Here is a 25985-nt window from a genome sequence, read left to right as displayed (position 1 = left end):
CATCCTCCTGGGACCAGCACCAAGGACCAGCTCATTCTCCCAGGACCAGCACCCAGGACCAGCACCTAGGACCAGCACATCCGTGCAGGACCAGTGCATCCTCCCAGGTCCAGTGCATCCTTCCAGGACCAGCACCCAGGACCAGCGCATCCTCCTGCGACCAGCACCCAGGACTAGCACATCCTCCCAGGCCCAGTGCATCCTTCCAGGACCAGCACCCAGGACCAGCACCAAGGACCAGCGCATCCTCCTGGGACCAGCACCTTGGACCAGCACATCCTCGCAGGACCAGCGCATCCTCCCAGGCCCAGTGCATCCTTCCAGGACCAGCACCCAGGACCATCACATCCTCCTGGGACCAGCGTATCCTCCCAGGACCAGCACCCAGGACCAGCTCATTTTCCCAGGACCAGCGCATCCTCCCAGGACCAGCACATCCTCCTGGGACCAGCACCCAGGACCAGCGCATCCTCCCAGGACCAGCACCCAGGACCAACACATCCTCCCGGGACCAGCACCAAGGACCAGCTCATTTTCCCAGGACCAGCGCATCCTCCCAGGACCAGCGCATCCTCCCGGGACCAGCACCAAGGACCAGCTCATCCTCCCAGGACCAGCACCCAGGACCAGCGCATCCTCCTGGGACCAACACACAGGTCCAGCGCATCCCCCCAGGTCCAGCACCGCGGGACCGACTGCGCTGCATCCCGGCTGCGCGCTCCCCCGCCATCCAGCCCGCGATCCGCCCCCCGCCCGGTACCTGCCTGGCTCCGTCTCGGCGCCGCCGGGCGCTCCCGGGCCCCGCCACCGCCCTCCGGGGGCGGGGCACTGCGCCTTTAAGCGGCGAACTCCGCGCGAGGCCCTCTGGGAGTTGTAGTCCGGCGCCTCCCCCGCGCCCCGGCGTACGCCGGGGCGCGGGGGAGGTGCCGGACTACAACTCCCAGAAGGCCCCGCGTGGCGATGGCGGCGGAGTGGAGCGCTGTGGTGCTGACATGCCGGCGCGGCGGCGGCGAGCGCGCCCTGCAGCGAGGCAAGCGGCGGGTCGGGGGTCCCCCCCCCGGGGCTCGGGGTGGGGTGTGCCGGTGCTGAGCTTGTCCCTCGGCAGAGCTGGAGTGGCGGCGGGCTCGGGGCGGGCTGGGCCCGCGCCCCCCCGCGCTGCTGGTGGCCGTCGAGGACCCCTGGGCCCGGCTGGGCAGCGGCGGCGCCACCCTCAACGCCCTCCTGGTGGCGGCCGAGCGGATCAGCGCCAGCAGCGGAGGAACGGTCGGAGGGGAGGGGGGCAGACACTGCGGGGACGGCGGGGGAGGACAAGGGGGAGCGGGGGGGGCAGCCCTTGGGGGGCTAAGGGGGCTGGGGGGGAGCTGGGGGCAGCCCTTGAGGGGCTGGAGGGGCAGGGAGAGGGGGTGGTCAGCCCTTGGGGGGCTAGGGGGGAAGAGGGGGGCAAGCCCTTGGGGGGCAGGGGGTAGCAGGAGGCAGCCACTGGGATGGGGGGGGGCAGAGGGGAGCCAGGGGCAGCGGCAGCCCTTGTGGTGCTAGGGGGGGACAGGGGAGAGTGGGGTGCAGCCCTTGGGGGGCTAGGGAGGACGCGGAGGAAGAGGGGGGCAGCCACTGGGGGGGTGGAAGGGGCGAGGGGCAGCCCTAGGGGGAGCGGGGGCAGCTACTGGGTGCGCAGGGGGGAATGGGGGAGCAGCCCTTGAGGGGCGAGGGGGAAGAGGGGGACAGCCCTTGAGGGGCAGGGGGGCACAGGGGAGGGGGGGGGCAGCCCTTGGGGTGCTAAGGGGGCTGGAGGGGAGCTGGGGGCAGCCCTGGAGGGGCTGGAGGGACAGGGAACAGCCACTGGGGTGTGTGGGAGGGGCAGGGGGCAGCCCTTGGGTTGCTAGGTGGGATGGGGGGAAAGAGGGGGGGCAGCCACTAGGAGGGATGAGGGGGGGCACGTGGGCCAGCCCTTGGTGGGGCTAGAGGGCAGGGGGGAGTGTAGGGACAGCCCTTGGGGTGCTGGGGGGGGCAGGGGGGGCAGCCAGTGGCGAGGGGACGGGGGCAGAGGGTAGCGGAGGGCAGCCACTGGGTTGCTGGGGGAGGCAGGGGGGCAGCCACTGGGGAGGTCTCCTGCTGGGGGGCAGGGGGTTTTGGGGGGCTGGGAGGAATGGCTGGGCAGCCACTGGGGAGGGCGATAGGGGGCAGGGGGTAGCGAGGGGGCAGCCACTGGGGGGGATGGGAGAGGAAGGCAGCCCCTGTGGGGCTTGGGTAGAGTCGGGGGCGCTCCCTGGTGCGGATAGGGGCACGCAGAGTGGGAGACCCTAGGGTGGGAGCGGGGTGGGGGCAACTCCTGGTGGGCCCATGGGGGAGCAGAGGGGGCAGTGGTGAGTGGCAGAGGTGAGGGGGTTCCTGGGGAGGGATTGAGGGGCTGGAGGGGAGCAAGGGGCAGCCACTGAAGGGGAGCAAGGAGAACAGCCCCTAGGTGGGGCCAGGAGCAGGAGCCGGGTGGGAGCTGTCTTGTCCCTGCTTACTGTCTGTGCCCTGCCCTCCCAGGTGGTGACTGCTGATGTCCTGAGGGATGCCCGCATCCTCATTCTGCACACGGTGAGAGCTGCTCCACAGCCTCCCTGTCACAGCCACCTCACACCCTGCCCGTCCCTGTGACACCCCTTCCCTCCCTGCCTCGTGTTCCCTGTCCATCCAGGGCCGCGACTTCTCGTTTGACGACTGTGGCCGGGCTTTCACCTGCCTGCCGGTGGAGGAGCCTGGTGCCCCGGCCGAAGCTCTGGTCTGCAACCTGGACAGCCTGCTGGGGACCATGACGCACCGGGTCAGTGTGGCCTGCGTGATGTGGCCCTGGGGTACTCTGCAGCCTGGCATAGGGGTGGCTTCAGCTCCCTGTGAAGTCTTCAGCAGGCTCACAGCAGAGTGAGAAGGGTGCTGGGTGCCCCGTGAGGGCTGAGCCTCTCCCGTGACATCCCTGGGCTTGTGGCTGTTTTCTCGGCAGCTCTGTGTGGGCTCCCCGCCTGGCGTGTGGGTCTGCAGCACCGACATGCTCCTCACCGTGCCCTCGACACCAGGTGAGTGGGTGCCTTGCCTCCAGCAGCTGCTTTGGCTCGGCACAGCTGGTTCAGCCCCCAGGAGAGTGTGGATGCTCTGGTGCTGCTGACCCTGTGTGGTTGGGAGCATCTGTTGTGGCCAAGGCTGGACGCTATTGTCTTTGCTGAGGGCCCAGTTTTTGGGTAGTTGTGCCCAGTGTGGGTAGGTTCCCTGCCCCAGCAGGCACTGTCACTCTCCTCAGGGATTGACTGGGACAGCTTCCAGGGTGTCAGAGTGATCGCGGTGCCTGGGAGCCAGGCATATGCCAGGAACCATGGGGTCTACCTCACCGATGATCGGGTCAGGAGCAGCTCCCTTGGAGTCGCGGGGGTCCCCACCTCCTCAGTCCCTTGCATGCCAAGGTCCCAGCTCTGCTGCAGCTGCTTGGCTTGGGGTGCTCTGAGGAGCTCACTGGGGTGATCTCACTTCCAGGGGCTGGTGCGCGACATCATTTACAAAGGCACGGAGGCCCAAATCCAGCAGTGTGCGGGGCCTGACGGCACCGTCCCACTGGTACGGCACGACTCGGGCATCGGTGGCTTTGCCAGTCCTGTCCCTTCTGTCACTGAGGCAGTCACCTCAGCCCCACTGTGCCCTGGCAGGTCTGTGGGGTGGTTTTCTTTTCCTCGGATGCTGCTGAGCAGCTTTTGGCCACCCACGTCATCCCTCCTCTGGATGCCTGCACCTACATGGGACTGGACTCGGGGGCACCACCCATCCAGGTGACACAGCCCCTCCCTGGGGGACGGGACCCCTCGCCCCATGGGTGCCGGGCGTCTCCTAGGGGCCTGATTGCCCCTCTGCTGCCCAATTTGGGCAGGAGAGGCGGCAGGAGAGGAGCACCCAACAGGTTTCTTCTCTCCGCAGCTCTCTCTCTTCTTCGATATCGTGCTGTGCATGGCAGGGGCGATGACGGAGGAGGAGTTCGTGAAGGGTGGTGGTGATGCCAGCGTGAAGAGCGCCCGCTCCGTGCTGTGGGCAGCGCTCCGTGCCTTCCCGCTCAGCATGGGTGAGTGATGCCATAGCAGGCACTCACAGCACAACCCATCCCTGAGCTCCCTTACCCTGCGTGGGGAGAAATGGGGTGGTCAGGGTCTGGCCTGGCTGTTTCTCCCTGCTACTGCGTGTCCCCGGGTCATCTCACCCCATCCACTGAAGGACATTTAACTGATTGCTTTCAGCTCACGCGGTTGTCAGGCACACCGATGTTCACTGTTGTGTGCTGACAGCTTTCCTTCCCCCCCAGCCTGCATCCCCAGTGCGTCCTACGACTACATGACCACTTCTGCAAGCGACCACATCCGCAGCCTGACGCTCCTGCCTGGCTCTGCCAGCCACCTCCGCTTCTGCAAAACAGCTCATTCCCACGTGGACGTACGTCCTTCCATCCCCAGTCTTGCTCACTCATGGTGTTTGGGGGTTGCTCCAGGCTGTGTGTCGGGAATCTGGTCCCATGAGCCTCTGTACTCTTGGCAGCAACCCTGTCTCCTGGAAGATGGCTCTTCGGTCACTAATTGCCTGCTGGAAGGAGCAGTGCGGCTGGCGGCTGGCAGTGTCATCCAGCACTGTCACCTCCAGGTACACGTCTGGGTTGGTGAACCCAAGTTCTTGGTGCAGGGTGAGGTGGTTCTGGCTGGGCTGGGGAACCCGTGGCTGTGAGATTTGGGGTGCCCCTCTTCTTCAGAGCTGCCTTTTGGCTGAGTTTGGGGACCCTGGTGGCTGTTGCCCTCCCCAGGCAAGGGAAAGAGGCTGTCACCGCTGGGCTCTTCCTCCATGGGAACCAGAGCAGACCCTCTCCTTCGGGGCTCTGTCCTAGCTGCAAGCCCAGGAGGCTCTTGCCTGGTCTGAGTTTCTGCAGTCCGTGTCCCCACAGCCCTGTGACAAAGCAAAGCGTGTCCCTTTGGCTGCAGTTTGTCTCCTGGGGTGTGGTGACCCCCGTCCAAGGATGGTGTCTGGCTCTGGTTTGGGGGCTGCTCTGAGGCCAGTCACGCCACTCAGGGCCCTGCTGCCTCTTCCACAGGGTTCACTGGAGATTGGGCCTGGCTGCCTCCTCTCCGGCCTCACTCCAGACTCCTCACCAGCCCTGCGGGGCTGTTCCCTGCACGATGTTGTCCTGCAGGGCCACTGCGTCCGGCTGCACGACCTGTCCTGCCGCGTCTTCACTCTCACCGGCCGCCTCGATGACTGGCAGGTAGGAGGGTGGTGAGCTGGGGGGAGGCTTCCTGCAAAGCTGGGGCGTAACCATCCCCTCTGTCCCCCTGCAGAGCCCTGTTGATGAGGCCACCTACCTGAACATGCCCTGGGCTGAGTTTTTCCATCAGACAGGCGTACGGTACGTGCCAGGATGGGACAGGAGGCTCGGCAGGCTGGGCATGGCTGCAGTGGGTGGTGTCACGGCCACCCAGAGCTGTGCTTCCCGGTGGAAAGGTGGCCTCGAGCCCCAGGGCGGTGCTGACAGGCTCTCCCTCCTTCAGGGAAGGGGACCTTTGGGACGCTGAGCTGCCCCGGAGGAGCCGCTGTTTGCTCAACGCCCGGCTCTTCCCCGTGCTGCACGCCTGCCAGGCGCTGGGGCTGGAGGATGTGCTGTGGCTGCTGGCCCCGGCTGTGGTGGCCGGCGAGCGGCTGGCGCGCTGGCGAGCGGCCTGGCGGATGTCGTGGCAGGAGCTGCTGCCCTGCCTGGACAGGGAGGCCGAGCTGGGCGCCCGCCGCGCCCTCTTCTTCCTGCAGGCCCAGCGCAAGGTGCAGCGGGTGCTGCTGGGCCGCCAGGACTGCAGCCTCCTGCCGCTCACCCGCAGCGCGGTCCACGAGGGCTACCACGAGGCTGTGCTGGGCACGCTGGATGAGGGTGAGCCTGGCTCGCATGAGCTGTTCCCCATCTCGGGGTGTCAGGGCTGTGGGGTGCTCCCCACGCCCTCCAGTGACCCCCCTGCTGCTGCAAGAACCCGTGGGGCACCCTCAGGACATCCGACAAGCCAGGGTGGGCCCGGGCTGTGCAAGTCCCTCTCCCCTGGAGCCGGTTTGTGGCAGAGGCGCGCTGCTTCGGGGTGACGTGGCTCTGCAACCTCCTTTTATTTTCCAGTTGCCTCTACAGCCGGCGATGCTGGCATTGCGGCACGGGCGCTTGCCTGCATCGCCGAGGTCCTGAGCTGCATGGCGCGAGGGGAAGGGGGTTTGCGGAGCGGGCCTGCTGCCAACAGGGAGTGGGCCTCGGCTTTTGGGTGCCTGGAGAGCGGGGACATTGCCGGTGGTGTCCGGGAACTGGCTGCCGAGCGGCAGAAGTGGATGAGCAGGTGAGGCTGGTGAGCGGCAGGTGCCATGGGGAGCCACGGCAGTGGGCTCAACGTCCCTCTTTTCTCAGCCCAGCTCTGCTGGTGAGAGCGGCTCGGCATTACGAGGGGGCCGAGCAGATCCTCGTGCGGCAGGCGGTGATGTCCTCGTGCCGGTTTGTCACCGTGGGGCCGGCAGAGCTGCCCCCCTTGGGACACTGGGTGCAGGTCATGTGTCCGGCCCGCCTGGACCTCTCTGGTGAGCGCACCCCAAACATGATCCGTGTCTCTCCCCTGTGCCGCGGGGGGATAAGGAGTCGGGGCTGATGCTGAGCCTCGGCAGGGGGCTGGAGCGACACCCCCCCCATCACGTACGAGCACGGCGGCGCCGTGGTGGACGTGGCGGTGCTGGTGGACGGGTGCCGGCCCATCGGTGCCCGGGTGCGGCGCATCGGCGAGCCGGAGCTGCGTCTCGTCAGCCTCGGCGGGACACCCCGGAGCGAGGCGGTGGCGGAGCTGGTGTGCCGGGAGCTGGAACACTTGCAGGATTACTGCCAGCCGCACGCGCCAGGTGAGGTGTCACCAGCCACACGGCCCAGCTTGGTACCTGTGATGTCCCCTTAGTGTCCTGGCCACATGGTGCCTTTCTGGGGACAACGGGGTGAGGGAAGAGGCAGCGCAGCAGTCGTCAGCGTGGCTTTCTCTTTTCATCTCCAGGAGCCTTGCTCAAAGCTGCCTTCATCTGCACTCAGATTGTGCAGTTCCCCTCGCAGAAACCCCTGCGGGACCAGCTGATGGAGAGCTTCGGGGGTGGGTTTGAGGTGCACACCTGGTCCAAGCTGCCCCATGGGTCTGGCCTTGGTAAGTCTGCAGGGAAAGGGCTGGGGAGTCCCTCACTGGGGCTGGGAAGTCGTTCCTGCTGCGAGCACAGGGACAGAGCATCCCCCTGGCTCCCACAGGTGTGTGCTCTGCCTCGCTGCCCTGGCCCTGCCTCTGCTCTTTGCAGGCACCAGCAGCATCCTGGCGGGAGCGGTGATGGCATCCCTGTACCGGGCGGCCGGGAAGGCTGCCAGCACCGAGTCCCTCATCCATGCTGTGCTGCACCTGGAGCAGAGGCTCACGACAGGTAGCGGCCCGGGAGAGTAGCTGGCCCGCGGGGTGAGGGGCTTGGCAGTGGCTGAGGACCCTCTGCTCCGCAGGTGGCGGTTGGCAGGATCAGGTTGGCGGGCTCATGCCTGGCATCAAAATTGGGAGGTCGAAGGCTCAGCTACCGCTCAGGGTGGAGGTGGAGAAGATCCCGGTGCCCGAGGGTTTTATCCAGACCCTCAACGATCACTTGCTGCTGGTCTACACGGGGAAAACCCGCCTGGCCCGCAACCTGCTCCAGGTACCACCTGCGTGCCCCCAGCTCTGGCCTCAGCTCCCCCCGTGGTCGTTGGTGCCCGTCCCCTTCGCTGGTGTAGGGCTTTGCCACCCTGATGGGAGCTTCTGAAGGTGCAGCACCACTTCCCCAGGTGCTGTTGGAGCCAGCTGGATGGTGACTGGGGTGTTCTGGCCTCTTGCAGGATGTGGTGAGGAACTGGTACGCTAGGCTGCCCTCCATCGTGCAAAATGCCGACACGCTAGTGAGCAATGCCGAGGAGTGTGCCCAGGCCTTGAGGCAAGGTGTGAGCCCCCTTCCCTGGGCCAGGCCAGCCCTCTTAACTGAAGAAATGCAAATATTCTGGGGAGGAGAGTCTGTGCAGCCCTCAGAGGGTAAAGACTAGGGGCGTTACAGGCTCTTGCCACTGCTGAAGCCTCAGATCCTCCCCTCGTGCCTGGCACTTCACTGGCAGTGCCCCAATTCAGGCTTGAACAAAGGCTTTGAGGAAGGGGAGTCAGACACAGCGAGTCTGGCTGATTTTCTGTGAGCCATCCATGATGGGCTGCGGGCTGTGCCTACCCTGTGCGGTGGATTCATTTGGCCTTTGGCTGCTGGGATGCTGTGGAGGCGAAGCTGGAGCATTAAAGCAAGCAAATCTTCCCCCTGTGGGGAATTAAAAATAACAGCAATGTGCCGGGGCTGGATTTGCTCGCTCTGCAGGCAGAGCTGGGAGGAACCGGGTAGATGAGAAGGCGGAATTTAGCCTGCGCTGAGCAGGAGAGGCAGGGACAGGTTTCTGCCCTTTGGGCAAGAAATGGAGGCAAATAATTTTCCACATCCTCTCTCCTGCAGGTAACCTGCTGCTTGTCGGCAAGTGCCTGGACCGCTACTGGCAGCAGAAGAAATGCATGGCCCCTGGGTGCGAGCCGCTGGCCGTCAGGCGCATGATGGATGCTCTCCGGCCCTACGTCTACGGGCAGTGCTTGGCTGGGGCTGGCGGAGGCGGCTTTCTTTATGTATTAACCAAAGCTCCTCGGCAGAAAGAAGCTTTGCACCAAATTCTTGCACAAACCGAGGTGAGATATGAGCTGCCAGGCATTTTCCCCATCACAGGCAGCTTGCAGAAGCTTGCTTTGTGTAGCAAGTACTAGGAGCATCTTGCCCTAGGAGGAGTGGGATGAGATTGCTGCTTGTCCCTTTAGCCTTTCCCAGAACCTTGGAGGAGAGAGCAGGTCCCTCCCTGGCTCCTGCACCAACCCTTAACTCTTTTTTTCCAGGGACTGGGCAACTTCAGCATCCACAGCGTTGAAGTGGACACGGGTGGTTTCTCTGTGGAGGTCATGGGATGCAATCCAAAGGAGGATGCTCACCCCGGACAAGATGTGGCTGTGTGAAGGCCTTCAGCCTTCAGTTCCTGGCAGATAGGCAGGGCAGGCCCAGTCAGCTGCCTTCCAAAGCCGAGACATCCCTGCTGCTTCAGAGGCAGCTCCTTCAGCCGCTCCAGCAGGTGCCTTAGGTATTTCCGTGGCCATTTGGTGCTGCCGCTTGCCCCAAAAGCCACAGGGGCTGGAGAAGCTGTGACAAGCTGGGCAGGCAAAACCATCCCCAAAGGGTGGCCTGCTGGAAGGACAGTCTGCTAGGACCCCCATGCTAATTTTAGGGTTTCACCCTGGTTTTCACAGTTCTTCAAAGGGAAAAGAATCACAGCGCTTGTGATGCTGCCTCTAGCAGGAGCCTTCCTGCTCTGTTTGTTTGGCATGGAATGTTCCTACACCAAGACTGCCCTGGGCATGGAATCGAGTCCCTGTCCTGTGCTGAGAGACCGTTTCTGCAGTGAGTCAGCAGCCTCTTTGAATAAAAACAGTTATTCCCAGTTGGTGTTTATGCCCCTCTGTCCCTGGCTGGGCCGGTGCTCGCCCTCACAGCCCCGGCAGCTGGGGAACACCAGGGGAGCGCGGCGTGGGAGCCAGACAAGCAGCAGGACCCGGTATTGTCTCAGGAGTATCTACTCACACTGGGCCAGTGCTGGGGGTAGGAAGGGCAGTAAGATCTTGATGCTGGGGCAGAGGGTAGAAGAGGAGAAAAGGCAAATAGGTCTCATCCCACGTCTCTCCACTCAAGTGCTGCTCAGCCAGGCAAGGTTTATTTACGTAACGCAGGGCACAGCCCTGCTTCCTACAGCGGCTTTCTAGGGATTTTCCAAGCACCCTCCCACCTTTTTGCTCCAACAGAATGGTCCCCTTTGGCACCAGGATAGCACCGGGGCTCAGGAAGTGCAGATCTGCAGTAACCCTTAACCTGGTGGCACAGGCAGAGCGCTCTGCAGAGCCATATTTTACTCACAGCCCCAAAGCTTCCCAGCCTTCCTGTGCTTCCTGCAGGGCAGCAGAATGATGGAGTCAGGCGCCAGCACAAGCCTGTCCCTGTACGTGTGTGCAGAAAAGTGTCACACCGCTCTCAATGTGAGAGATTCCTCTGCTGTCTTATTTCTGCTCCCAGAGAAGGATGGCAGCTTTTCTTGCCAGGCTCGGGAAAGCTCTTTCCTCCAAGGAACGAGCAGGACAGACATCGCCCCATCCCAAGGGTTGTGCCATCCACTGTGCAACAGGGCTGCAGCCTTCCCACCGTTACCTCTGGCATGTGCTGATGGGAGCACCGACCCGCTACAGGCGCAGCCGCTTGATGTCCTCGCTGCGGAAGTCGATTCGGAGAGCCAGCACCTGCCGGACCTCAGCAGGAGTGAGGCGCCAGGTAAGCGGGCCGGAGTTGGGGCCCCAATAATCCAGGATCTCCGTCACCTGGAGAAAGAGGAAAGTGAGCTGCAGGAGACAGCTCTGCACCAACTGCCCTCGCAGAGAGTTCAAAGTGTGGCTCCAGCCATGGTTTTTCCTGCCACTGACCCCTGCAAGCGAACACCCTACCAGCTACTCCATACCCCACAGGTGTGACAGCGTCTGGATGAGCCCGGTTAAATCCATGTGGAAAGCAGCTCCCACAATCCCCCAGGAGAAGCAGACGGAGTGCAGCTCACCCTTTCCAGGTTGAGGATTGTGGCCATCTGGGAAAGGCGGGCAAACTTGTCACGGATAGTCCAGGTGGTGACTGTGGTCAGATAGGCTATGAGAGACCTCAGCTCCTTGTCGAACTGCAGCCCACCAAGCTGTGGGGACCAAGGAAGCTCCGTTAACTCTCCAAGCAGGCCCAAGGGTTGTACCAAACACACAATTAACAGAAGTTACGAGCAGGGCAGGAGGTCTCCAAGCTGGAGGGTGCCAGTTAAACCATGTATTGCAAGTTAAACTGACTTTTGTCCAGACCCACCTTAAAAGCCAGCTTCATTATTGACACAAGCTCTTCCCAGCCCCATCACAAAACATGCTTTCTCCCTCCGCGTGCTAATACAAGGTCTCCCTGAGCAGGCCACCAGCGATGGTGGAGCTTCTTTGGGGGCAAAATCCATCTCTGCCTGCCCTTTAAGGGTTTCCCAGCAGAGGGTTTGCAGTCAAGCCAGACTCACAAGCAGAGGAAAGTGTTTTGCTTACCCTGCTGAAGGTGGATTTGAGCAACACTTTCTCCAGTTCGATGGCTATGAGACTGGTCATGAGACCAGTGAGGGTATCATAAATCACAGGAGACAGCCCAGCCTGGAAGTAGAAACCTGTGTCATTCTTGTCAGGAACAGCTGAGCAGAGGTCCACAAAACCCAAGCCTGTGACAGCTTTCAAACAAAGACCCATCACTAGCATCCTCAGCGAGTGGAAAGCACTGCCATAAGTGACCTAGGATGTTAGGGCCTGCAAGCAGGCTTTGAAAATTGCTGAAGAAGGAGGTGATTGGTCTCTAAAAGCCCTTAAAGGCACCACAGGACATCTCTGCAGCTTCCTTGAGCAGGAGAAGAGTGGGGAGGTGTTACGTGTAGGTCTGGGAGGCTGCCACATCCCTCTCTCACCTTGAACTCTGTCATCTGCTGTTCCAGATTGACAATGAACTGCTGGACCCAGGGATCATTAGCTTCGTAGTCGCTGAACTCTTCCTGACATTGAAACACAAAAAGGATTGTTTATGTGCCCTGCCCAGAACAGCAGCAAATGGCCTAGAGGACAGGTAGGGAGCAGCACTGTGCCCCTCCTGTTTTCAAAAGCTCCCCTCTAGCCAAACACCCCTTTCCAGGTTCAGATGCAGAGCAGGTTCTGGGCGTGTTACTAGTGCTCTTTGCTTAAGGAAACAGTGGAGAGCTGAGGGGAAGGAGAGCAGCTGCTCTGACTGAGCTGCTGAGCAGAGGATGGAGAGTGCAGAAGTACGGCTAGAAGCAGAAACCACTGAGCCTTACCTCCTCAATGTTGTGGGAGACCGAGAGGAACAGGTTGATCCAGGGCTTCACCTGGGGTTTGATGGCTGTGCTGTTCAGCTCGTTGAGGCCTTCCTGAGGGGGGCAGGAAGAGGAGAGGAGAGTGACTGAGCACAGCTAACGTCCACCAGCATGAAACCTTTACAGCCAGGCTGCTGCGATGCTGCCTCACATCCTCACTGCATGCTGGGGAAACCGACCCACAGCCACGCACAGAGAACCGAACCCCTAAGTCTCAGATCCCACATTCTTCAGGTGTTGGAGAGCTCTGAGGACACCACCGTGACAAGCAGAGAAAGGACGTTGGCCCAGAAGCCGCTGTTGTGCTGACTTGGAGCCTGATCTGAAGGGCTTGTGCTTCCCCAGCCCTGCCCACGCAACTACAGAGGTTTCCTGGCAGGAGAGAGGCAGTCAGTTCACATCCCAGCAGGGCAGGAAAGGCTGTGAACACCAGCCTTTCCACTCAGCGCCAGCCAGGAGGACACTGCGATTGGATTCAACTGATGCCTCCCACCTCCAGCGCAGCTTAGCTCAGTAGGAGAAGCCTAAAGGAGGATAAAAGCTGTAAACACAGTCAGTTTCCTGAATTAATCATAACCCCAGCACACGCCATCTCCCCCAAGCAGCGGGCTGTCAGCTAAGGCTGCTCTGTCTGCTTCGACGCCAGGGAGCTCTCTGAAAGCCCTCTCCTGCCAACCACCCCCGCTTGGCTCAGCAAGATGTCAAGAAAGCTAACCCAGCACGAAACCTCAGGTAACGATACTGCCTGGCATTTGATTAAAGTTTTTAACTAAAATTGGCATTTCTGAGCAGTCCCTGCTGGCAACTGCCCTTTTCCAAGGCAAATTCAGTGCGTGTGACTCAGGCAGCGCAGGAGCTTGCTGCTCAGCCTCTTGATTGCCTTGCAGCCAGTTTAACACTGCAGTAGTGCTAGACTGGAGTTTTACTCCTAACAGATGAGCTCTTTGGTTTTGACACTGACCACAAGTCTCAAGGCGGTTCACTGGCAGTACCGCTCCGAAGGCACCTGACTGCAGCATACAGCAAAGCCCTCTGGTCCCTCTGTGAAGTATAAACCTGGTTAAAAATAATCTCTTTAGCATCAGGTCTTCCTCCCTGCCAGAGACCACTGTGAAATTTAAGGGCAACAGGCCCCAGCAAGCCACACAAGACAGTGGATTTAGCCAGAGCCTTGTGCTGGGGAGTAATACTCCATCCTGAGGAGTATTTCCATTCCATTCAGGGAAGGAGGGGAAACTTGAGGAAGACCAGCTCTTCTCCACCAATTGCCTGTCTTCAGCATTACCTAGTGAGGCTCTGGACAACTTGAAAACGTGCTGTGCCATGAAAAGAGTCGACATGGAAATGCTATTAATATTTCTTCTCCTGAAAATGCTGAACCAACTATGACTCTGTGCTAAGTGAGGACAAAGGAAACAACGTTCCTTCTGGCTCTGCAGCTGCTTCCAGTGCCTTTTATGCAGCTGCCAGTTGGTGCGGCTGTGCAGACAGGCTGGATCTGTTTCTCTGCCTCAAAGCTGACTGATTTGCTCCCTCCTGCACCCCTACCCAGCACTCTTGGAGTCGGATGTGGCCCAGGCTTTGGGCTGAAATGATTCCTCACTGAGCTCTCTCAGAAGACACCAGCCAGCCCGTGTTGGAGGCCAGCAGTAACTCTGCAAGACACTCACCTGCAGCAGGTCCCGAAATTTGTTGGAGATGGCAGCCATATCAGAGAGGCAGCTGTCGATCTTGGCCTGTGCTTGCTCACCCCCAAAGCCTTGGCTAAGCAGTTTGCTGCAGTCACTCTGCAGGGAAGAGATCCACAAGCAAGTTGCAAATCAATAACCTGGACGGTTTCTATCCCTTCGAGTTGCTAAGGTCTGGCTGCCCACAAATGCTCGTAACCCACAATAGGCCCCTGCAAAGGCAGAGGCCCAGACTCTTGCCCCTGCAAAGACAGAGGCTGCTGGCTCCAGCTGGGGAGAGAACAGCAAGAAAGGAAGCCGGGGTGATCTAGCCTGGCACCAGAGAACCACAGCCTCTCAACGATGCTCCTGCCTGTACCAGGTTAGTCAAGCTGGAGGAACTGGTATTTCCAGCTAGATGTACCAGCCGGAAATTGCTCTGCCAGATCAAAATTGCTTTCCTAAAGCTGGAAGGCTGGAATTTCAGCATTGCGGAAGTCCAGACGGTTTGTCTGACCCCCTCAAGGAAGGATATTAGAAATCTGATTACAGAAAAAACAACAAACAATCCAGACCGCACCTCCAATGTCTTCTTTAGGGTCATGATGTTTTCACTGCACACTTCCACGTTGTTCAAGGTCACCTGGGAAAAAACAACAAAGCGAACCTAAGTAGAATTAACTGGATTTTCCCAGCACCTCAGCCTCAAGGCCTTATGTTTTCGCCATGTAGTTCACGCTACGGGCTGAAATGCAGATATTTAAGGGGACAGAGGTGCTAACACGCATCAAAGCACTGCAGATTCACGGACCTGTATGAAGCTGAACCTGCAGCTAGTACAAAGTCTGAGTTAATTTACTGCACTTCTCCTCATCGTCCTGCCCAGCAAGTTGCAGCAAAGTCCTAGTTGTGGGTGACTGGTGGAAGACAGGATGTACCCCCAGCTTTCTGTGATACTGGCATGAAGGGCAACAGCTCAGGGTGGAGGAGTGGCCAGAAGAGATGGTTTATACACTGCGCCCAGAGAAGCAAGGGAGGCAGGAAGGTGTTTGTATCTCGGGAGGAGGAACGAGCATCCCTCCTGCCAGATGAGTCTCTGCTCTTCACCGAACAGACTGTTCTCTACCTGCTGAAGCTAAATGAAATCTAATATAAGGCTGGGGTTTGTGCAGACAGGGAAATGAGGCAAGCTGACAAGTGAATAAGGAATTCCAGTGGGAGAACTGACAGTTTACACACTTTGCTTCAAGAAATGCAGAGACCTGTAACCAAGAGTTTAATGTAATGGAAGAGTTGAGTCCCTCCTGCTTCTTTTGTTGCCTTCTGCCCTTGTACAGCATAAGTCCCAAGAAGTTTCTTCAGGACTGGGTTTTTACAGTGACTTACAGACAGGGGGATAAGTCAGGCTGAGCCAGCTCCTCTCCAGTACTGCTGGGACCTCTGCCCACAGGTCTGTTCAAACAGCAGGGCTGGCTGAAAGGAGAGAGCAGATCCAGAGCTGCTCTCCCAGTGAGGTCTTTTCCACAATATGAGGTTTACACAGCATCCCACCATGGGGAAGGACATTTTATGCAGCAGAAGACAGGAGCGACACCCCTTCAAATACCCTCCAAGGGGTCTCTAATGCTCACCGACACATTCTGGCCTGCACAAGCGATCAGAGAGTTGCAGCGCTGTGGTTAGGAGAAAGCAACAGGAGGAACTTGCAAGCCAAGCAAAGCAAACAACTCTGCTCTAATGGAAAGTCTCCAATCTGATAAGTGAGAATGAAGACACCCTGAACTTAGGCCAGGAAACTTTCTCATCTAGAGGAAGGTGTGGATGAGACACTCTCCTACCACCTTTGTTGGAGCCAGCAAAGAAAAGGATTGATGGACACCACAAAAAAGCACAGACTCTTCCCCAGCACAGAGGGAATCATCGTCACAGCAGCCTAAGAGGCAGTCACAGGATCACACTCGGGCAGAACCGGTGTGGAAGCCCCCTACAAACATGAGATGAGGCAGAAGCATCTACCAGACATCCAAAGTCAGGCCACCCACCACACCTGCACAGGTTTTCACATTCTCTGAACATGTGATAGTGTTGTCTGAAAAGCTGGATTCGTTACCTGGCATGCAAATAGCCAGTGTCCCACGCCAAAGTGAGACGCTGATATTATTACAGAGTTGCGCAAGTTGGGGTGCTTGGTGCCTTTTCAGAAATGGAGCAAACCTGAGAGGAGCCTCTGCGCTCAATTTATTACAGCGTTACAGGGGATTGCATCATACAAGTTCTCTACCACACATACCCAGTGAGTAGAGGGTCTGCTTCTGGAGGCTGGTTTCTTATGTTTCTTTGCCAAACTGGCAATCTTGCTGATGAGGCCTGATTTAATATGTCCTTCTTTGGCAGTTATGAGAAAAGTTCTGATATTTCATTTAGTATTAACAAACATTAGTCCACTCTACTGATTGCTTATCATGATGTTTAGAACAACACGCTCTCTTTACAACAATAATCCCAATAATCCTGTTCCCAAGAGCTGCCAGTTATCCTTGCCCTCATCCCAACTCACTCTACACCATAACAGCCACCAAGCTCACCAGAAAGGATTGCTTGGCCTCGTCGGTGCTTTCGATGCCTTTGGTATCAAACTTGCCCTGCTGCAGGCTGCTGTGCATGATGTTCACGGCACTGGTCACTCCTCTCTGGAAGTCCTGGAAGGTGGTGGCTGGGAAGCCCTGCTTCAGCTTGTTGTACAGAACCTCCCTATGGGGCAAGCAGAACACACCAGGGCTTTGAGCAAATACTGCACGTCACAGCAGAGTTGTGCTCAGTGACAAGGGATGGCACTTGGGCTGCGCTGTGGCCTGAACAAGGCAAGTGGAAGATCACAGGGACACAGAAGGGCTGGCAAATATCTCCTGACAGCATGTAAAGGACACAAGGCTGAAATAAGAACTCAACCGCACAGTTTCTGAGCTTTCCCCAAGACAGGAGTCTGCTGTGTTCAGCCACAGTTCCCCACTCCTGCACTGTGATGAAAAACAGGAGGAGGAGAATTTCTGCAAGCTCAACCCAGGTTCAAGTTACAAAACAATCTAATAACAGGAACCCAGGGAACAGTGGGGTGACTGTACCATCAAGCAGGGCAGCACTCCAACAGTAAGTGGTGACTTGGTCTCAGGGATTTGGGGCCATCAAGTTGCTTTTTCTCTTTTATATCTGTTTGTCCTACAGGTGACCACCACTACTGCGAGAAAAATATGCCTGGCTCCTGCTTCCCACACCCCACCTGATGCTGCTTCCCATGAGTATCTTCTGTGGAGATGACAAACCAGAGGTTCCAAGGAAGATCATCTGACAGCAAATGCTGTTCGCAGAACATGAGGTAGAGGTAAGTTACAATGAACTTGGTGTATTTTCATTACCTGAAGTCAGACTCCAGCTCGGTGGTGGAGTGGTTGATCATGGCACAGAGACAGTCGATGCTGGAGCTGGACAGAGCACGCCCAATGCATTTCTTTACTATATAAAACACGTCATCCACCATGCTGGAGGTAAGCTGGCCCTTCTCGTAGCTGTCCATGGCAACAGCCTGCAAAGAAAGCCACCTCAATGCCCTGAGATCAGCGAGTGAAGGTGTCTTCAGATCAGCCCTGAGACCAAAGTGCCAGTCTGCCTGTTTCCCTCGAGCTGAACTGTACTATGCGTGGGCTGGTATCACTCATCCTAGCGTTCAGTAGCCCATAGACCTGGGAGATCTGGTTCTGGCAGATACTCAGAGGTACATTTAGAGTCAAAGCTCAGAAAGAACCATTTGCTTTTCAAGGCCATGGGAAACAAAAGACCTTCCCAATAAGTACGTGACAGGTCTGCAGTTATCTCCTTCCCTAGGCATGTTCAGCAATGGACTGTGGGGCACACACAGAGGTCTCAGCCCTTGGCAGAGAGAGCAGCCTGGTGCCACCAGCAGTTTGAGCCCCACCTTGTTGACGGTCTCCCTCATGAAATATTCCTCCATGGTGATGTAGTAGCCAATGAGCTCTTGCATGGTGCGGCTCAGCAGACAGTTGTTGAGGAGCTTGTCCAGGTATTTTTGATGCTCTTCAGAACACAAGAGAGAACCATCAGCAGGGATTAAGTGCCAGAAAAGCAGTTTAACCTAATCCCCTCCTGCCTGTCTCATGGGCAAACAAGAGGCATACACCTGCAAAGCCCAACCTGGAATAAATCAGAGGCCTTAATGGTGCTGAGCTGACTTTGCAGGTGACAAAAGTGATTTCCAGAGCTCTGTGGAGCTGAGAACCCTGAGCCTGTTTTCCCTGTGGCCTCTGCCTTTAGGATCTATGCCTGCAGTGACCAAAGGGTCCTCTTTTTCTTTAGTATCTTGTTTATTATACTCTGCAGTCATTCTTCATGTTTGTTTCCCTGTTAGAGGGAACAACCAGTGCTGAAAACAGGTTTGGGGAGGCCAGGCTACACAATCCTCTTCTGCAGAGTGCTCCCAAAATGTCTTTGCATACTCTTTGTCACTCTGCTCTGCCACTAACTCAGATATATCTCTGCTTCTGGCTGCAAGGAGCAGAAAGCCTGCAAGTATTAGTATTGAAGGTGTTACCTTGCTTTACCTCCTCTGAGGCCATGGAGTCTCCCACCTCAAAATCAGCAATTATTCGTCTCTTGATGAACCTCAAGTAGAGCTCACTGCGGGCGTTCATCAGAGTGACTTCCGTTAAGATAGGGTCAAGTTCCCTGGAAGGAACACAGCAAGAATCAAAGTAGGAAGACTACAAAAGCAGAGGCACTAATTTAACTCAATTAAGTCCCGTGTTCCCTGTTCTCTTACTAGGAGATCAACGCTGCCCCTTTCCATCTCTGCTGTTGAGTGGCAAGCTCAGCAGAATAACTGGTATGTGCAAAGAATGCATATGCAATCAAAATGTCCTATAAAAAATCATTATAGAGAAGCTTCTTTTTTCCTCATGAATGTGAGAACTACATTAAAATCACAGCAGTAAGGACAACAAGACTCTAAGCATCCTGATATAATTCCAAAATTAGCCCTGTTTTGAGTGGGAGGTTGGACTGGAGACCTTTGTCAGTCCCTTCCTGCTGTAGTTTTGCCATCATTCTGTGAGCCCTACACGGCCAGTGTTAGAAATGCCTGGTCCCTGCATTCTCATATATACAGGCTTTTGTGCACAGATTTCTGTTTCTCTGAAAATGATGAAGAAGAATCTGTTTAAGCTCAACAGCTCAGGAAATGCGAGACTGAAAAAGCAACTGACAATGCAGAACACAATGTTCAGATCAGAGACAACGATGAAAAAACCAGACTGCTTCATCAGCAGCTTCTTCATCAGCGTGCACAAAAGAACTTTGCAAATGCTGCTCGGAGCCTCACAACACACGAGTGGGACAAGGAACTGTTCTCTTTATTTTACAGATGAAAAAGCAAAAGCTTAGGAAACCGGGGATGCATGCACTCAGAGCAAAGAGTAAGTGGATTCTGTATTACTGCTGAAGTAGTCATGCAGGCTCACAGACATATCTCGCTTGAGGAACCTAAGTTTTCTTTCAAGGCATGTTTAGAAGTCATGCAATGCCAGAAGGGCTGGGAGCACTTTTAAATGACCTTGCTTAGGGGCTGTGCAAATACTTAAGATAAGAAGAAAAGGAGGGAGATTGAAATCACTTTGGTTCACTAGCAAGAAAATTATGTTAACGGACTTGCTGCCGCAGCAGTACAGATTAAATAATACCCAAAGATTTATTCCTGATTCTGTCACAAATTATGTGCCTAGGGAGCTGCTCCATTTTGTGGACTCTGAGGACTGTAGCCTGACCATCAAAAGATAGTGGGTGCAGGCAATTAAAGTCTCAGTCCTTGGTGTGCAGTGATATTGCCAGCCCTGAGCAGTATTTAGGGCCAAGGCTTAAAAGCAACGAGTAAGCAAAATAAACCATCATCATAGAAGCTACCTTTATAAGAGGCAGTGAAGGGTGCCTAACAATTGGATTTTATGCTTTAGTAGCTACAAAGCTTCTGGAAGACCTGGAGAGCTATCTAAATGCTAAGTAGTGTTAGTAACAGCTCAAGAGCGGAAGGTTAGAGAGCAAAAAGAGGTTTTCTTTGTACCTTGGTTCAATCTTCTCTGCAGAAGAACTTCTTATCATGCTACTCTGAACTTGCTGGAACTGCAATCACAAAAAACAGGAAAAGTCATCAAAGTGTTTGCTGATCACTTGGAGTTCTTGTGCTGTAACCTAAGGAGGAGGTGATAGGAATGTTTTGCAGGAAGCACTGCCAGAGAATGGAAATTCCGCATCAGTTCCCCTCCTCCTCCGAGACAGAGCTCACTCTGCAAAGGAAGGGTGGTGGGATGGGAACACCAGCAGAAGAACCAAGGTGTGCGACCATGAGACGGTTACAGCAGCCCTGCGCCTAACAGACAGAAGCAGGAACAACACAGTGTAATGAAAATGCCCTGCAGAGCAAAGAATTTGTGGCTGGGATCCATTTACCCTGCTCCCAATTGAATTCTGTGCAACAGACGGGACAGCTACACGCTGGATCCCTTCAGCCATCAGCACAACTACGGAGTAAAGCAAAGTTTCTTTCAACATGCAAAGTCAAACTTTGCCATGTCCCTGGCAGCTGGAGCCCCATGGAGCCAGATAGAGGCTGTGGTTGGCTGCATCAGGTAGCATCGCCCCCTTCTCACCTGCCTGTGATAGTCCCTCTCTTTGACAAACTTGTCCACCACTTTCTCCACCTGCCGGTCACACTCCACTTGCAGGTGCTTGATGAGGGTGTAGAGCCTCCCTGGCCCATAATAGGTCTCCACAATGGGCTGGTGGGTCTCCACAATACGAGCAATCCCTGCATGGAGAGGGGAAGCACAGGAGAGAGACTCAAACAGGAGTTCCAATCCAGTCTGGAACCAGAGCAGAGCTACACAGAACCACGAACAGGACCTAACAAGGGATCGTTCACTCCCCAGAGAAGCAGTTTAGGCTGCTCAGCCCTCTCTAGTGCCTCACCAAAGGCCTGTCATTTTCATCCCTCATTCCATGGCATCTTGTCTTTGCATATAACACCTCCCGTTCTCTCTGCTGTTTATTGCAAGGCTGCAGTGCAAATCTCCGGGAATAGAAGCCGTCTCTGTTCCTAACGAGAGCTCCTGCCATGCGATGTGTGTCAGCTGCCCTCCTACCCAGCAAGAAATAAGGTTTGAAGGGACAAAGCTTCCACAGGAAAAAGCTGCCTGAGCTAAACCTGGCAGGGGGCACAACTGTCACCCAAACCCAGTCTCAGCTTTCAGCATCTGCCAGGTTAGAGGAGAACAGTGCTAGGAAAATCAGCCTCGGGAAAGCTCTGCTCTTATCTGTCACATGCATGCCCAAGGGAGCGAGCATTAGTGAAGGCAATTTCTCCTTGGAGAAAATGCTCATCTCCAAGGAGTTATCTCTCCAATATTGCTTTCTTCTCACAAACCTCTAAGCCAAGAGTTAGCAACAGTCCCCCCTCTTTTGATGCTACTGCCAAGAAAGCTTCGGCAGCTCTAAGGACCTTCAATAGCAGCAAGGCTGCCAGGCTGGGAGAGTGACTTGGCAGTGCTACAGTCTGGAATTATAGCAGACTTAATATGAAAGATGGTTAATTACCATGGGATCTCAATTACTGTCTTTGGCGACATTCCCACAGAGCATTCATTCTCCCTTCCCTCTCTGCTTTCAAGCTCCCGTGGTCCTTCCTTGAAGAGCCAGGCCTGGAGGCGTCAACAGCTGCTCAGTCCTAAGGAATTTGATTTATTTGCCTGGAGAGCTGCATGTCTGAAGAAACCTTCAGAGAATACCCATTTATTTTGAGGATGCAGGGAACAGGAAGAGACCGATTCCCAGAGGAAGCCAACAAATCCTTTGCAACTCCACTTTGTGCTTGCACCAGCTGTATGTAGGAAAACTTGCTTATTGTCCTGCCCTCTCCTGGCTGGAAAAAAGTCTATTAGCTGTATCCTTGTCCTCTAGCACGACACTCCCATAGCTCAAAGCGGAAAGAGGCATTTTGTGATCTCCTGGAGCTAAAACTGAAAGCATTTAAATAGATGGACAATCTCAACATGGACTGTTTCAGTTGTTTTCAATCTATTGACTATTTCTTACCCTCGAAGAGGAGCGTCAGGGTGTCTGCAAAGATGACAGCAGCTCGACGGTCACTCATGTCTGTGCCCATCACCAGCTGCAGGTTCTCCTCTGCTTTGTTGGCCACCTGCATGACAACAGGACCAGTCAGCTGGTAACAAAGATATTTTTCAACCTATAGGGTGGTCCTCCGTCCCCTGCCCTACAGAGCTTTTGCTGGCCTTCCCATTGCAACAGCTATTGCTGTTGTTCCTCCTTTGAACAAGGATCCTCTCTTTTCTTGTGGAAAACTCAAGGATCAAGGAGAGGGAGAAACTTATTCTTCTCTTTCCAGCTCCCTTGTATGAGCTTTAAGCAAGCGTAAAGAGAAAGTCACAGCAGGAGAAGCCAGCTAGCAGGATCTGTATTCGAACACGAGAAAGCCCGTCCCAGGATGCAAAATGGGATGAACTAAGGTGAGTGCTGGTCTCTAAGACTAACAAACCAGAGACAAGATCTCCTTCCACATCTGTTAACAGAGACTGGGTTTTGCTGTCCCCTAGAAGATCAGACAGGCCACAGTGTGTTTCACAGAACCTGTTACCTGCTTGCAGAGGTATTCTGAGAACTTGCTCAGCCCCTCTTCGTGTAAGCCTAAGAGAGGAAAGATCTTGAAGAACCGTTCCACTTGGGGCAGGTCTCCCTGCTTCATAGCAGCCTCAAATTTCTCTGTGACAATTGTCTTCAGGCGCTGCTCTGCTTCCTGCAGGAGCTTCAGGTTGGCATCAATTATGCCCCCTGGACAAAAGGGCAGAAAACAAAGGGAAAAGTTAGTACTGCGTCAAGTGCTACTTTTTTTCCCAGGAAAGAGACCAACAGTTATAGTCCTGAGGTGAGAAGGCAGAAGACACCCTGGAATTCTCATACAGGCCAAGAAAGATAGGTATGTGTGTGATGTGCACACAGCTAATGTCGTGCTCTTGGAAGGAGGATACAAACATATCAACTAGGACATTTCTTTTAGGGATCAGGTGATTTACTCCTTTATTTCCAGTTGCTCTGCTTGGTAGCACACTGTAACACTGCAACAGTTCTCCCTGACAGAGCCTTCTCCCTCACTTTTGTCCTGAACATTTTGTCCTTCGCTTAATTAGCACCAGAAATACTACTAAAGCTGTGTGCCAGGAACTCTCCTTTCAATTAGTAATTCAAACCTATTAACAGTTAAAAACCATCTCTATGCTACCCTATAACGCTAAGACTTTGGCTCTCGTTAAACCTTCTACACTTCCTATTGGGCTGAGGCTGTCTGCCATGGGAAATCATGCAGCCTCTGATTATCTACTGGAAAGGTGACTTATCAGCTTCTCTTCATGAGCAGCACTTACCTTCCTTGCCCTGACGACTGAGTTCAATCACGGATTTGTCCAGAGACAGATAGCGATGGATATGGGCTGCTGCTTGTTCATAATCTTCATTTCGCAGGGCTGTTTGAACTCCATCCATGCAGAACTTCAGGTCAAGGATGTCGTCAGCTCTCTGAATGGCCTGATAGAGTCGATTCTGCAAGAAAGGTGACCAGTAAGGTTCCTGCTGTGGTTTAGACCAGGGAAGGAGAATTATGAGAAGACAGCATGGGGGTGGGAAAGAATAGCATATAGATTATTTATTCATACACTCTGCAATAGGCAGACAGAATACAGAGGTGACAAATCCCCAACAACCCTTCAGTCCAGTTACCTTGGCAAGGTCAAGCTGGCGGACTTTACTGCTGACGTTCTCGGCCAGGTTGCAAGTAAAGGTGATCATCCCCGCCAGCTGCTGGGCGTCTCCCTCAATGAGCTGCAAATTAGGGCTGGGAACACAAATAGAACGCGAGATGCAGATATTATGTTGTTGGATGTTCTGCAACAACAGGATGGTTCTTCCTCCAAACCAAATTGCTGCTGTTAGCAACAGTATCTCTCATTTCATGCCCCTCCTAGAGAGGCAAAGCATCAAAACCAAACAGACTGCTTTGGAAAAACCTGCATACAAACTAAGGACTGTCTCGCTACCAGGCAGAGCATGAACAAGCCACTGAGGCTTTATGATACTTTCTGCTTTTGAAGTAGAAGATCAAGTTTGTGAACTTGTGCTCTAAGTTTCTACTGGGCATGAGACCACTTAGGATGATTTGCCAGAACGCCTGCACAAGCTCTCCATGAAGTCACTAATATTTGTCCACGTTTGCAAACAGCTTGACACAAGACATCTGATCCAAACACTGATGTTGAAACCTGACAATATCTGTGGTGAAACCTTCAAAAGAAAGAAAGGGTTGGTCATAGTGAGGGTTCAGCAGTTCCCTCTGTTAGTGTTGCTGGAAAGAAACAGGATGAGGATTCCACTACTGCTCCCTACCAGAAACCGATTAAAGCCTGACGTTTTCTGAGTGTGAATGTGCTTCCCTTACAACAATGCAATGAATTCTCATGGCAGGCTGTAAGCAGGGATGTACTGAACAGAGCATAGAAGTGGAAAAAAGGGGATAGAGTGGGGATCACTAACCCCATGCGATGAAGTGCAACCATCTTGTTCTCAATAGTGCTTTGCTGCTCCAGGAGGGCATCCAGCTCTTCCTGCACGACTTTCTGAAACAAACAAACCGAAAACGGATGAAGTCTTGTGTGACTCCAGCTCTCCTCCAGGCCATCAGCTTATCACAGACCCTACACCCACACCAAGAACATTTAGCTGGTAAGAACTCCCATGACAATTCAATCATAGAATTATAGAACATTTTGGTTTGTAAAAAAAGATCATCCAGTTCCACCCCCTGCCATGAGCAGGGACACCTCCCACTGGATCAGGTTGCTCAAAGTCCCATCCAGCCTGGGCTTGAACACCTCCAGGGATGGGGCAGCCACCACCCTCACAGGAAAACATTTCTTCCTCAGATCTCATCTCAATCTCCCCTCTTTCAGCTGAAAACCCTTCACCCTCGTCCTATCCCTGCACTCCCTGATCAACAGCCCCTCCCCAGCTTTCCTGGAGCCCCCTTCACTACTGGAAGCTGCTCTAAGGTCTCCCCGGAGCCTTCTCTTCTCCAGGCTGAACAAGCCCGACTCATAGACTCATAGAATCATAGAATCATTAAGGTTGGAAAAGACCTCCAAGGTCACCAAGTCCAACTGCCAGCCCAACACCACATGCCTACTACACCATGTCCCCAGATTCACACAGTTTCTGAACCTCTTGTGGGATGGCGACTCCACCACTGCCCTGGGCAGCCTCTGCCAGGGCATCACCGCTCTTGCAGAAAAGAAATATTCCGTATTATCCAAAGCAAAACCTCCCCTGGTGCAATTTGAGGCCATTTCTTCCTGTCCTATCCCTAGTTACCTGGGTAAAATATCACAAGGGATGGCACAGCTCTCCCACTTCGATTTTTAATACCACAACGGACAGGCTAGAGCTCAAGTTAACTGCTGTCCATCCACTGGACAAACACTCAGCCTGTTCTTGTATGGGAGGTGCTCCAGCCCTCGGATCATCTTTGTGGCCTTCTCTGGACAGCTCTATGTCCTTCCAGTGCTGAGGGCTCCAGAACTGACCGCAGTACAACACACAAACCATTCACAAGCTCTCATTTCCATCCTGTAGATGTTCACATCCCTGCCATTCTGATGCACGAGCTACGCAAACTGCATCGCACAACTTTTAGGGCAGACTTAGACTAGACATAAGGAAGAATTTCTTTACGATGAGGGTGGGGAGGCCCTGGCCCAGGTTGTCCAGAGAAGCTGTGGCTGCCCCATCCCTGGAGGGGTTCCAGGCCAGGCTGGATGGGGCCGGGAGCTCCTGATCCAGTGGGAGGTGTCCCTGCGGGCGATCGACCGCCGCGTCCCGCCCCCCACACACCTCCTCCTCGCACAGCCGGCTGTAGGCGGCCTCCAGCTCCGCCAGGTCGGTGAGGGACTCGATCCGCTCCATAGAGAGAGCGGAGGCGGCCGCGCTACCCCCCTCCCCACCCGGCGCCGCGGCCGCCGCCATCTTGTGGCGCAGGTGACGTGGTCCCAGCACCGTGAACGCCCCGGGCTGCCCGTGGCGGTGCCTGACCGTCTGCTGCCGCTCACTCCCCCTGCTGAGAAGGG

The 25985-nt window shown here is 55.4% G+C and overlaps 2 protein-coding genes and 1 long non-coding RNA gene across 5 annotated transcripts; 2 read left to right on the top strand and 1 right to left on the bottom strand.

The window, feature by feature from the left end:
• Positions 1-960: 960 nt before the first annotated feature.
• Positions 961-9576, top strand: FCSK (fucose kinase). 2 transcript variants are annotated; one of them, XM_069868679.1, is made up of 23 exons: positions 961-1030; positions 1106-1263; positions 2530-2580; positions 2681-2806; positions 2984-3056; positions 3278-3375; positions 3508-3588; positions 3678-3797; positions 3943-4084; positions 4322-4449; positions 4552-4653; positions 5096-5266; positions 5340-5407; positions 5550-5920; positions 6155-6365; positions 6434-6600; positions 6685-6912; positions 7059-7202; positions 7348-7467; positions 7541-7728; positions 7907-8006; positions 8557-8780; positions 8982-9576. In XM_069868679.1, the coding sequence occupies exons 1-23, from the start codon at positions 961-963 to the stop codon at positions 9096-9098; spliced, it is 3258 nt and encodes a 1085-aa protein (XP_069724780.1). In that variant the 3' UTR covers positions 9099-9576. The 2 variants fall into 2 exon arrangements, with proteins under 2 accessions (XP_069724780.1, XP_069724779.1); XM_069868678.1 differs by lacking the exons at positions 961-1030; positions 1106-1263; positions 2530-2580; positions 2984-3056 and having other exon boundaries at positions 3659-3797; positions 8982-9575.
• A 225-nt stretch (positions 9577-9801) lies between these two features.
• COG4 (component of oligomeric golgi complex 4) lies at positions 9802-25902 on the bottom strand. Of its 2 annotated transcripts, XM_069868683.1 has the most exons (19): positions 25753-25902; positions 24400-24482; positions 23590-23704; positions 23238-23412; positions 22454-22647; positions 21892-21997; positions 20451-20608; positions 19865-19923; positions 18344-18477; positions 17711-17829; positions 17154-17320; positions 16326-16491; positions 14321-14383; positions 13744-13860; positions 12035-12127; positions 11654-11737; positions 11247-11348; positions 10736-10864; positions 9802-10502 (listed from the first exon to the last, which is right to left on the bottom strand). In XM_069868683.1, the coding sequence occupies exons 1-19, from the start codon at positions 25882-25884 to the stop codon at positions 10368-10370; spliced, it is 2331 nt and encodes a 776-aa protein (XP_069724784.1). In that variant the 5' UTR covers positions 25885-25902; the 3' UTR covers positions 9802-10367. The 2 variants fall into 2 exon arrangements, with proteins under 2 accessions (XP_069724784.1, XP_069724785.1); XM_069868684.1 differs by lacking the exons at positions 9802-10502; positions 10736-10864; positions 11247-11348; positions 11654-11737; positions 12035-12127 and adding an exon at positions 12150-12445.
• On the top strand, positions 16503-22545 carry LOC138726735 (uncharacterized). Its single transcript, XR_011338473.1, has 3 exons — positions 16503-17119; positions 21468-22211; positions 22255-22545. It is a non-coding gene; the product is annotated as an uncharacterized lncRNA (long non-coding RNA).
• Positions 25903-25985: the final 83 nt, after the last annotated feature.

This window comes from Phaenicophaeus curvirostris, chromosome 14, assembly GCF_032191515.1.
Source record: "Phaenicophaeus curvirostris isolate KB17595 chromosome 14, BPBGC_Pcur_1.0, whole genome shotgun sequence".
NCBI lineage: Eukaryota > Metazoa > Chordata > Aves > Cuculiformes > Cuculidae > Phaenicophaeus > Phaenicophaeus curvirostris.
This window is presented reverse-complemented; position numbering and strand designations above follow the sequence as displayed.

Excerpts from the sequence above, each read along its gene's own strand:
- COG4 (XM_069868683.1), bottom strand. The coding sequence starts at position 25,884 with ATGGCGGCGGCCGCGGCGCCGGGTGGGGAGGGGGGTAGCGCGGCCGCC. Across the intron at positions 22,648-23,237 it reads CAGTCGTCAGGGCAAGGAAG|GGGGCATAATTGATGCCAAC; the intron begins GTAAGTGCTGCT and ends CCTTTTGTCCAG. Across the intron at positions 18,478-19,864 it reads GCAGAGAAGATTGAACCAAG|GGAACTTGACCCTATCTTAA; the intron begins GTACAAAGAAAA and ends TGTTCCTTCCAG.
- FCSK (XM_069868679.1), top strand. The coding sequence starts at position 961 with ATGGCGGCGGAGTGGAGCGCTGTGGTGCTGACATGCCGGCGCGGCGGC. Across the intron at positions 2,807-2,983 it reads TGGGGACCATGACGCACCGG|CTCTGTGTGGGCTCCCCGCC; the intron begins GTCAGTGTGGCC and ends TTTTCTCGGCAG. Across the intron at positions 3,798-3,942 it reads CGGGGGCACCACCCATCCAG|CTCTCTCTCTTCTTCGATAT; the intron begins GTGACACAGCCC and ends TTCTCTCCGCAG.